Here is a 12,442-nt window from a genome sequence, read left to right as displayed (position 1 = left end):
GCTTCTTTTCCCAAGTCTTTAGTTTTGAACGTGAGTCTAGAATTCTTCTGAGGATTCCATGAGCTGGTGTGTGGAAAGTGCTGGTGCAACGCCTGGCACACACAAGTGCTCCGCGCATGTGAGCTTTCACTTTTGATGTCATTAGCACAGTGGAGCAGTGGGTCAGCTGAGGGAGGCTCCGAAGTCCAGAAGGTCATAGATGAAGGGGCCTTAGAGGTTGGCCTTAGTACAAAAAGGCACCTAGTGTCCATGTGTTACAGACATGGAAACTGAGGCTCAGAGGAAGAGGCAACATGTTCATGGTAGCCAGCTAATTGCTGGTCAAACTAGAGGAGCCCAGCACTGCCACCTTCCTCCCCCCCCCCAACACACACATATGGCCCCTAGGCTCCCATGGTCATCTCTGACCATTCTGACCCAGGATGGAGGGTAGGGGACCAGGGAGAGGCATGGGACCACGGAACTGGACCCCTCCCCAACAGCTGCCTGCCCCAAGTCCCTGCCAGGAAGGGCAGCCAGCTAGGCCAGGCTGGGCCCTGCAGTGAGTTTTGCCACAGTATTCCCTCTTCCACCTAGGCCAGACCTGGGGCAAATCCCAAAGCCTCCCGGGAAAGTGAGGCAGCAGGGAGGGGCAGGGCGGGCAAACGCTGACATTGCTGTCTAGCATGGGCACCCGCCCAGCCCAGCCCTGCAGTGGGGTGGGGAAGGGCTTCTTTCCAGACAACCAGATTTACAAAGCCACCCTGGCCCCTGGGAAAAGGAGCCCCAGGGCTGAGAGATCAAAGTTCTTTTCTGCTCCATCAGCTGCCAGACACCCACAGAACCTACGTGCCTCGCTGAGTGAGGCAAAAGCAGAGACACAGTTCAGGCAGGTGGTTGGCGAAGCCAGGGACTCAGACCCACCCTACTGACACCCTGCCCGGGTGAGAAATGAAGGAAACTCCATCTGGCCTCATCTTCTCAATCCTTCTTCCCTCTGGTATATGTTTTAAATAAAAAAAAAATTTAAAAAAAAAGTAAGAGTAGGAAACGCACACATTTCCAAGTCAGACAAAACCAGACTCAAATCCTGACTTCGCCATTCTTAACTCTGTGACCAGAGGCAGCTAACAAAACTCGCCGGGCCTCTGTGTCCTCGACTCTTGGGTGGAAAGAACAGCAGCTCCCTCCCAGAGCTGCTTTGAGCATCACTGGAGCGTGAATGTGGGGCCAGCACATGGAGAGCGCAGTAAATATCTGTTCTTAGTGTGCGTTCAAGGCATGGGAGCCGGCGCGACGGTGGTGAGCTTATTATGTTACTGTTGTGATTATGGCCGATCTTCAACAAAACTGAATTATCATTCCTTTGAAGTGGGAATCAATTACACTGAGTTCAAGTTTTCCTTTTAAGCTGTCAACTCTCAACTAACTATTCTAATAGAGGAAGAGTACGTGCAAGGATAGCTGATCCAAAGTCAGCTGAATTTGGCTTTGAATGTGTTCTATTTCTGCAACAGCGTTATCTTTCTGTTTTTCTTATTCTGACAACGAAAGGAATCAGAATCCCCCAAGTACTTAGAGATTGGCAGTAAAAGGTGAAGTGTGGTGGAAAACAGAGAAGCAGAGAAAAATGGACCCAGGATTACATGTTTGCTTATAGAAAATATACACAGGCGATAATTGAGAAGTGAATAGAAAATCCACTGTATCATTTCTCTTTTCTTCCCAGCCACCCTATATTGAAATGCATCTAGAATAATGCAACTCTTAGAGAACAATAGGGATTTATGGCTATTTCCATTTTACAGATGGGAAAACTGATACCTTAACTTTAGAGAGATACCTAACTGATGTTTTCCTCAAGTCAATGATAACTAAGGCACAAGCCCTTGATCAGTATTCACCAGACTCATCTGATGAACAGGATCACTGGGCCACTTGTTAAAAATGTAGATTTTTTCCTCACACCTCCCCCTTCTCTAAATCCTGATTCCATATATCTGGGAGAGAGGCTGGGAATCTGTGTTTAAGGACCACGAATCGTGGGAATCTTATCAGAGCTGAGACTACAGTGAGGCAACAGCCTTGGGCTAAAAATTCAGGAAGCAGGAGAAATTATAGTTTAATACAATATTTTTATTTTATTTTTTTATTTTTTTAAGATTTTATTTATTTATTTGATAGAGATAGACAGCCAGCGAGAGAGGGAACACAAGCAGGGGGAGTGGGAGAGGAAGAAGCAGGCTCCCAGTGAAGGAGCCTGATGTGGGGCTCGATCCCAGGACTCTGGGATCACGCCCTGAGCCGAAGGCAGACGCTTAACGACTGAGCCACCCAGGTGCCCCTAATACAATATTTTTAAAAACCAAAATTCATGCAAAAAAAATCTCCAATGTACAAAATATTGAAAATTTAAATAAAGACAGAATCAGTGGCAGTGCTGTGCCATCTCAGAGCCTGAGGCCAAAGGAAAATCAGCCACAATGATGACCTCCCCCTGGATGGCCCCGAGCCTTATCACCACACAAGTCTGGGAAATTCTGCCCCAGACAGTTAGACTTCCAATGCCTCTCTTTTCCAGGAGATACACACTGTCTTTCCAGTTTCTTAAATAATGGCTCTTAATCTTAATTGCTGGTCCTTGAGCAGAGCTGATCTGGAAGCCACCAAAACCTCTGGAGGTAGGACATGGGAACCCCAAACTACCCAAATGAATTCTGATGCACAGCCAGGTTTGAGGACCCCCTGCCCCAGGAGCACCTCAGTTCTCCCTGGGAAAGCCAACAGAGGGCTCACCTGAGCTTATCGCCCTCCTTACCTTCTCGGTGTCGATGCCTCTGGACATGGACCAGGTGGACACGATATAATCCATGACTCGCTCACTCAAGCCCTTTGGCACCTGGTAGAGTTTCAGGAAATCCCGAACACTGTTGAGCATCTCATGGTACCGGTTGGTGTTGGCATACATCTGTTGGAAAATGGTGGTCACGTTCCCGAAGATGGTGGCATACAGAAGGGCTGAGGCAGGAGAAGGAGAAGAGACAACACATGAGTGGTCCCTCAACCAGGGCCCAAGAATGCCCAACTTGCCCAGAGCAGGCCGGTGGCCAGAGCTGCCCTCTCCAGGACAGACTGTCCTGACTTCTTCAGAAGAACCTCACCCAGCAGCCTCTGGGAGTGGACTCAGTTTAAGAGGCCTGACAGCAGGCCACTAGGACAAACAGGGGGTTGGCAGGGCTAGGGTGGACCGGAGTTGGCATGACTGGGGCCGGAGCTAAGAGGCAGAGAGAAGGGGGGGCAGGAGCAGTGAGACTACTTTATACTTCTTGCCACAAAAAAGTTTGAGCCATGCCTGAGGCCACCAGCCAAATGTGTTATTCTGTACCAGCCCAATTCCTAACCTAGCAGCAAGTAATCTTTCTCAAGCCCTGCTAACGTGCCAAGTACCACGCTACCTGCAGAGGACAGGATGGTGTACGAGACACTCAGTCCTGGCTCTCACGCAGCAAACAACGGAGTGGAAGGACAGACCTTGAATACATCATCACAAGTAACTAAACAATGGCGAGTCTGCCAAGAGCAACAAAGGATGTTATTTATAACTTTGCTTCACACTTACTGTTAAGGTACATGTGAATACAACAATCCACTCCACTGTGATGTGGCTCATGGGGAGAAAAGCATGACTGTAATATGGCAAAAATGAAATCAGGTCACCTCTGAGATATAACAAGTACGTACTATGTGCTCCTACCGCTCCCCCTACATCAACGTCAGGAAGGAGGCCCCTTATGTCATCACAAACCCCGCCTTCTACCTCTAACCCCCACTTGCCCTTGAAGGCTGAGCTCAAGTGCCACCACTTCCAGAAAGCCTCCCCATGAAGCTGACCATGACTTCCCAGGATCGAAATGGTATATAAACCATTTTGCAACCATATGCATCTTTCTTTGCCGGTGCCTGTATGAACTGCTTGAAGGCTGGACCCATCTTTTCCTTGCCATTGTATCCCCAGGAGCTAACACTATACCAGTACCCAATAAATATTTGTTAAATTATTATTACTATTATTATTTGTGAAATTCACTCACACGTTGTTGTTTTTTTTAGTTGAGTGATTGTTGACATATAATAAACTGCACCCTTCATGTATACAACCTGATAAGCTTTGAAATATGTATACACCCACAAAACCATCACACAGACAAGTCAGTGAACACTTCCATCACTTTCCAAAGTTTTGTCACGTCCCTTTATACTCCGTCCTGTTCCAAGCGATTGCTAATATTTTCTGTCACCACAGGTGAGCTTGCATTTTCAAGAATGTTCTATAAATGTAATCATACAGTATGCACTCTTTTAAACATTTTATTTAGATATAATTCACACACCATGAAATATGTCCATTTAAAGTGTATAGTTCAGTGGCTTTTATTATATTTACAGAGTTGTGCGACCATCACTACGTCTAAGTTTAGAATATTTCCATCCCCCTCCCAAAGAAACCCCCTACCCACTCTCAGTCATTCCCCACCCCACCCCCAGCCCCTAGCCCTCAGCAACCAGTAACCTGTTTTCTGTCTCTATAGACTTGCCTCCTCTGGACATCTCATATAAATTGAATCATACAAGATATGAAGTTCTACAGCTGGCTCCTTTCATTTAATACAACGTTTTCAAGGACCATCCCCGTTGCACATGCTTGGGTACTTCATTCCTCTTTATCGTTGAGTAAATAATGTCGACAATGGTGACAGTCCACGTTTCACTTGTCCACTCATCAGTCCGTGGGCATTCGGGTCACTTACTTCTCGGCTATAATGAATCATGCTGTTATGAGCCGTCATGAACATGTTTTCAGTTCTCTCGGGTAGACACCCAGGAGTGGAATTGCTGGGTCATCTGGTAACTATGTTTAACATTTTAGGACTTGTTTTCCAAAGCAGGTGCACCTTGTTTTGTTCCCAGGAGCAGTGTATGAGAGTTCCAAATGTCCCCAACACCCTGTCAACACTTGTTATTATCTGCCTTTTTGATTACTGCCATCCTAGGGAGTGAACACTGCCATCTCATCCCACTCTGAATGGGCATTTCCCTGATGGCTCATGATGTTGAGCACCTTTCTGTGTGCTTATGGGTCATTCTTATCTATTTTTTGGAGAAAAATCTTGCCTATTTCTCAGTTGGGTTGCTTGTCATTTTATTACTGAGCTGTACGTGTTCTTTATATATTCTGGATACAAATCCTTTATCAGACAGATAGGATTTGCAAATACTTTCTCACCCCATGTGGGTTGTCTTTTCACTTTTCTTTTTTTGTCTTTTCACTTTCTTGATGGTGTTGTTTGCACATAAACATTTATAGTTTTGAGGTAGTCCAATTCGTCTATATTTTTCTTTTGCGCTTTTTTTGACTAGTTTCTTATATTCAGCATAATTATTTTGAGATTCATCCATATTGTTGCATTATGAACAGTTCATTCCTTTTTTTAAGGAAAAAAACCATTTTTTGGGCAATCATTATAAATTCACAGAAAGCTGTAAAGATAGTACAAAGAGATCCTGTCTACTCATCGCCCCGGTTCCCCACTGGTTACATCTTATGTAAGTAGAGCACAATGTCAAAACCTGAAGATTTACGTTGCCATGAAGTATGTGTATAACTCGGTGACATTTCATCACCTGCGTATGCTCATGTAACCAGCTCCACATTCAGAAAACAAACTGTCCCATCGCCGCAGACATATCTCTCATGCTCCCCCTTTATACTCACGCTCCCCCGGGGAACTACGAATCTCTTCTCCTGTTTTATAATCCTGCCATTTCAAAAACATTAACTAAATGGAATCGTGCAGTATGTGACCTTTTGAGATTGGTCTTTTACACTTGGCAAAACGCCCTTGGGGTGCATCCCTGTTGTTGCAGGTGTCAGTGGTTCATTCCATGTTGTTGATGAATACTGTCCCACTGTGTGGAGAGGCCACAATAACTTCTTTCAAATGATCTCACTCAGGCTTAGCTGAAGACTGAGAGACGGAAAAATCCGAGAGCAAGGCATGGATCTAGGTGTAAGGGGAGGAAAGCTTCAGTAGTCTGTCCGCCGGGGCTGGATATACTGCCCAAGACACTGCGGACACGATTCCGCCTGAGAAGAATTATAAATGAGGACTGGCAAGAGTGCTGCCAGTTCTAGAAAGGTACCGGGGGTGGGGGGGTATCAATCTGAACAAAAGAAGCCAGATAAAAGCAAAAGTAGTCAAAGCCTGAATAATGCAGACACAGCCCTTGGAAGCTCATAAATGAACTCACACACAAGAGGGTCAGATCTCCTGCTTCCTGCCTCCCGCATCACCGAGTGTGCTCAGAACCAGCCTCCCGGGGCCCCCGCTGGCTCCCTTGTCCCCAGTGAGTCTGACTCTGACTCGATAAGCCTGTATGACGGTCTTGGATCAGCTCTGTTTTCTGGTCCACAGTGAACCAGAGGTCTTGCATGAAGAATAAGAGGTGCCTTTGTCAGAATGGCTGCCAGAAAACTAATTTAATTTTGAGCTTAAAAATACAGTTACACCGAATCAATACAGTAAGAATAGCTCTCTTTTCCATGGTTTAAGAACTAGGCTCACGTCCGGGGCACTGGTGTGCTGGCCAGACCGTTAAGACAGTGATGCCACATCTATCATTCACAACCCAGGGCTGCTCTCATGGCAGTCTGCCTCTGAGACATTCTAGAAGGTTAAAGGTCCTCAGGAGGGCCTTATTTAATTATTATTATTATTAGAAACATTATTGCTATCAAAAATGGATAATTCACTCAACGCCCCTTGTCTAATGTTATATGAAGTGAGGTTACACATTTTTCATGCATACAATTTATTTATGGCTATCTCTATATGAAGCATTATGCCTTACATACTCACAACCTAACTGGGAGAGATTCTATAGAAGTCCAGCTACTGCATGAATAGATACTTGAGTGTGATGTGGGGAGGAAGAGAGGGAGATTGGAATGTCCCCGCATAACAGAGTCCCACAGGGCCAAGGACGCCCTGGATGACACTCAGTGTGAATTAGTTGGGTTCCCCCCCCTCCCCGCCCCATAGGAGGTAGGAAAGACTTTTCTCAATCCCAAGGCAAAATGCTGATTTGCCTAAAGGCAGGTGTCTTTCTCTCTTTGAGCAGTTTAGAGTTAACACTGTATCATAGCAAGAGCCCTGGGTCCCACCCAAAGAAAAATAAACACAGTATTCTCTGACTCTCAGTTAAAAGTTACTGTATGGAATTTAGGGGAAGGGTGGCAAAATTGTTTCCTTTTTTTTTTTTTAAAGATTTTATTTATTTATCCGACAGAGATAGAGACAGCCAGCGAGAGAGGGAACACAAGCAGGGGGAGTGGGAGAGGAAGAAGCAGGCTCATAGCGGAAGAGCCTGATGCGGGGCTCGATCCCATAACGCCGGGATCACGCCCTGAGCCGAAGGCAGACGCTTAACCGCTGTGCCACCCAGGCGCCCGTTTCCCTTTTTAAATGTTCTTGTTTATTTGTGTATACTTAGACATACACATCGTTTAAAGAGTTAAATGGCCAAAACATCTTTTAGTCTTTACTCCCCTAGATATTCTTTCTTTTCACCCGGTTTCCCATTCTGCAGAAGAACCCATTTCCACTGTATTAAGCTGATTGTTTTGCTATCGATCTTCATGGTTGAATGTCATTCTCAAATTGCCATGTCCTGATATTTCGGTTTTAGGAATTATCTGCTGGCCTCTGAGAATTTAGCTCTCTTCCCCCCCACTGCCCTCTAATCTCACTCATTTCCCCTCTTCCCATTGCCCCATCCTCCAATGTGGTTAGAGCATCATCTCGGTTAGATAATTATCTGTGTGGATATTATTGTAACTGGATGAGAGATATTCACAGCTAAGCCACACAGGATACTCAGGTCACTTTTCCTTTTCTACAGTGTTTCCTGTTCCCTATAGCGAATGATGGTCTTTTCATTTGTTTAGTTTGCTTATCACTAATTTGACTCCAAATTCTCCCACAGATAAAGTCTCTTCTTAATATATTAAAATACATTAGTTAGCCGATCAATTTCATTTTTATAAAGAAATCTCTCCTGGGGGCACCTGAGTGGCTCAGTCAGTTAAGTATTTGACTCTTGATATCAGCTCACATCTTGATCTCAGGGTTGTGAGTTCAAGCCCCACACTGGGCTCCATGCTGGGCATGGAGCTTATTTTAAAAAAAAGAAAAAGTGGGGCGCCTGGGTGGCTCAGTCGTTGAGCGTCTGCCTTCGGCTCAGGGCGTGATCCCGGCATTCTGGGATCGAGCCCCACATCAGGCTCCTCCACTGGGAAGCCTGCTTCTTCCTCTCCCACTCCCCCTGCTTGTGTTCTCTCTCTCGCTGGCTGTCTCTATCTCTGTCAAACAAATAAATAAAATCTTTAAAAAAAATAAAAAGAAAAAGAAAAAGAAAAAAGAAATCTCTCCTGGAGGCTTCTGAAACGTTCCGTTGCCAGCCGTGTGGGTGTCCTGCCCCAGCATCCTGGGAAGTAGCGTCACTTATTGGGGTTAGATCCCCTGATTCCTGTATCCCATGCCTTTCACCCTCTTGGTTTACTAGTTTTTGTCAGTAGAAGACATCTTTTTACAGAAAGGGTATATGGAAGCAAAATTTTTGAGACCCAATGTTTACTCTTAAAATCAATTAATAGCTGAGCTGGTGTAGAATCCTAGATGTGAAATCCTTGCTCTCATTTCTCAATGGAAGCATTTCTCCATTGTCTTCTCTTGCTGTTGAGAAGACGAAAGCATTCACATCCTTCGTCCTTCATACTGAATCTGTTTTTTCCTCTCGAGAATCTCTCTTTCTGCAATGTTTTGAAAATTCATAATGGTGTGCCTTTGCTGTGGCTCAGTTCTCGTCCATTGTGCTAGGCTTTCAATAAGTCCTTTCAATCTGGAAATTTATGGCCTTCCTTTCAAGGAAATTTTCTTGGGTTACTTCATTTTCTTTCTTTCTTTTTTAAAACTTGCCTCCAGCAGATTAAAGTGAATAAAAGGAAAAGAGAGGAGCAGAGAAGGAAGGAGAGCGGAGGGAAGAGATGAGGGGAGGGGAGAGGGCAGGGGAGGGAAGAGCAAAGAAAGTAAACAGGGAGAGGGTGACAGCGGTGGATGGGGTGATGGAAGGATAAGGGTAATAATGACACTTTATTTCTAGTCAGCTTTTTTTTTTTATCACTTAAAATAAAATTCTTCACAGTTTCTCAAAAGGTAAGGGAGAAGGAAAATTGAGAGACTGTTCTATTTTATGAACCCAAGATGGAGGAAAACCCTAGTCAGAAGCAGTAAATTAAGGGCATTAGAAATGGAAGTAAAGCAGATAGGTCAACCTTGAGGATCTTTGGGGGAACAGACTAGAGACATTGCAGGACTGAGTTTGGAAATAAGAAGTGTGGTTAGCAGGCCACAGTTCCGAAGCCCCTAATTTATTCTTTGTTTATGCTTAACCTGCTCTCCAGCTCCCTGGTCTCCTTAAGCACCCCAGTCTAGAGCCAGTGGCCGTACCCCCATACCACTCCCCCATCTCTCACCTCTGTCTCCAGCTTCCTGAAGCGAGATGGGCACTTAATCTGCCTGTTAACAAAAGGGAGTGAAGATGTGAAGCCCCATCCCTGTGTTAGCAGAGCCTCTCCGCCATCCTGGGCCACTGGCTCCCACAGAGCTGTTAGAACCTCACCTGCTTTCCATCATCAGTGGGGTAAACAGACTTGTGGGCTTCTTTATTTATTTTTTTTTTAAAGATTTTATTTTATTCGACAGAGATAGAGACAGCCAGCGAGAGAGGGAACACAAGCAGGGGGAGTGGGAGAGGAAGAAGCAGGCTCATAGCGGAGGAGCCCAATGTGGGGCTCGATCCCATAATGCCGGGATCATGCCCTGAGCCGAAGGCAGACGCCTAACCGCTGTGCCACCCAGGCGCCCCATGACTTGTGGGCTTCTTTAGGAAGCTGGTCATTATTCACAAAAATTTATTCCTGTTGGAAAATGCACCCCAACTAAACAACTTTGCAGAGCATAATTTACTCCTAAATTCAAGAAGGCTAAAAAAAAAAAAAAAAAAGCTATTTCTGCAGGTGTATCAAAGCTTAGAGATTAAGGACTAATGAGTCTTTTTCCTCTTTGTAATAATTTAAAAATCATTGCTCTCTGTGGGTAGTTTATGGGTTTATCCAAACTGATTTTGTTCTATACGGAATTCCAAAAGAGATATAAAAACAATTTAAATAAGACTCTACTCACACCTATGCTTGTTTCTGACTCTTAATTCCCAGCAGGAGGCTATTAGGCCTTTGTCAGCCCTTATGATCTGGCCCCTCCATTTGGCAACGATGGGGACATGCTGGTCATGGAAGATGAGTTGATATGGATAAAGTCACACTGACACCTCTGACATCTTTCTGTTCCCCTTTTATGCCAAATACAGAAAAAGACTAAAAAAGCATGGGCTGAATGAATACACTGAGGGAATTAATTATCGCTGCAGGAAACAAATCAGGTAAAAACATAAAAATTTTGAAAAGAGAATCCTTAAAAATGGAGGTAGGCTTTCAAAGTCATATTGGTAAAAGCTTCTCTTGGTCCCATCTTTGGTTTCCTCCAGTTTTAGTGGGATATAACTGACAGATAGCATTGTATTAGTTTAAGGTGTATAACACAATGATTTGATATACGTATATATTGAAAAATGATTACATAAATTTAGTTATATAGTTAATAGTTTAGTCACATAATTAATTGGATTATTTCTCTGATGGTTTCTTCCTCTTATTTTCTGTTCTTTTTTCCCAAGTGCTGGGCTCCTAAATTGATCTAGTTTTATTTTTCTCTCCAGTTTCTTCCTATCACTTTGTGGGAGATTTCTTCAACTTTTATCTTCTATTCCTTTTTTTTTGTTTGTTTAAGAGAGAGAGTGAGCATGCATGCAAACAAGGGGGGGAAGGGAGAGAGGGAGGAGAGAATAGCTCTTAAGCAGGCTCCACGCTCAGCACAAGCCCGGTGCAAAACTCAGTCTCATGACCCGGAGATCATGACCTGAGCTGATATCAAGTGTTGGACGCTCAACCAGCTGAGCCACCCAGGTGCCCCATCTTCTATCCCTTTATTTCATTTTCATTCGATATCATACTTTTCATTTCCATCCGTTTCCCGTTCACTAAATGTTGCTTTTTAATAGCATTCTGTTCTGTTTCATTGACATTAATGTCTTTTATCTTCTGAGGATTTCAATCATAGATATATTTTTAAGTTTTCTTATCCCTGCTTGGTCTTTCATTTCCTCATGTATTCGTGTTTGCCTGCCTTTCAAATTAGAAATATATGGCAGTCCTTAGATGCCTGCTCATATTTAAGCGTGGGACCCTTGTGTGTATGAGTGGGGGTTGTCAACTGTGAGAATTCACTGTAGGGCGACCTGGCTGGAGTTGGTGTTGAAGAATGTGTGGTGCCATCAACTTTAGGATTGTCCTTTTGCACTTCTTTGGGTTCCTAGAGAAGTCCTCAATCTCCTGTCTGGAGAATGCCCGCAGCATTCAGCAATCAAGGAGGGAGGCTGAAGGTCTCAACATTCAGCGTATGAACTTTCCCCTAAGGTCCGCTGTCATAGGGTACCTCCGCCTTCCGCTGTCCGTGGTGTCTTCCAGCCCAGAGACTCTCTCTCAAGAATATACACGGGTAGTAAGGAGGGCACGTATTGCATGGTGCACTGGGTGTTATACGCAAGTAATGAATCATGGAACTTTACATCAAAAACTAGGGATGTACTGTATGGTGACTAACGTAATATAAAAAAAAAAAGAATATACACGGCTTCTGTGAGTGGAGGAGGGGCAGTGACCTAGCTTCATAGAAGGAGAAGGATATTTGGAGGTCTAAATGCTCCTTTTTTTTTTTTAAACATTTTATTTATTTATTTTACAGAGATAGCCAGTGAGAGAGGGAACACAAGCAGGGGGAGTGGGAGAGGAAGAAGCAGGCTCATAGCGGAGGAACCTGATGTGGGGCTCGATCCCATAACACCGGGATCACGCCCTGAGCCGAAGGCAGACGCTTAACCGCTGTGCCACCCAGGCGCCCCTAAATGCTCCTTTTTTAAAAAGAATTCTGGTTCTGTGTTCTAAAGAAATGTTGTAGAAATTCTTAATTTGGATCTATTTATTAGTAAGAGGTTCAGCTTTCTTCACTGTATTCAGTGCAGTCTCTTCTTAATCTTTACCATAAAACCTGGAATAAGATCTTTGTTCGCATATGATCCTTTTAACTCTTTTATATTTGGAAAATTAAAATCTTCCTTTGGGGAAAATTCTTGGTTATTCTGCCATAAAAGATCATGTATTGACTTGCAGATTCAGTGGTTCGATCCTGTTCAGTCACTTGCTTATATTTCCAGAAGGCTTTCTTGTATT

General features: G+C 44.2%; 1 protein-coding gene across 2 annotated transcripts in view; it reads right to left on the bottom strand.

Annotated features, from left to right (window-relative positions):
- Positions 1-12,442, bottom strand: part of KCNH1 (potassium voltage-gated channel subfamily H member 1) — a 351,315-nt gene that overhangs the window by 104,476 nt on the left and 234,397 nt on the right. For both annotated transcript variants that reach the window (XM_044387791.3, XM_026509088.4), the window contains exon 8: positions 2,798-2,997. In XM_044387791.3, coding sequence (XP_044243726.1) covers positions 2,798-2,997 — 200 coding nt within the window. The remainder of the gene's footprint in view (positions 1-2,797; positions 2,998-12,442) is intronic.

Source organism: Ursus arctos, unplaced genomic scaffold (genome assembly GCF_023065955.2).
Source record: "Ursus arctos isolate Adak ecotype North America unplaced genomic scaffold, UrsArc2.0 scaffold_2, whole genome shotgun sequence".
Lineage (NCBI taxonomy): Eukaryota > Metazoa > Chordata > Mammalia > Carnivora > Ursidae > Ursus > Ursus arctos.
This window is presented reverse-complemented; position numbering and strand designations above follow the sequence as displayed.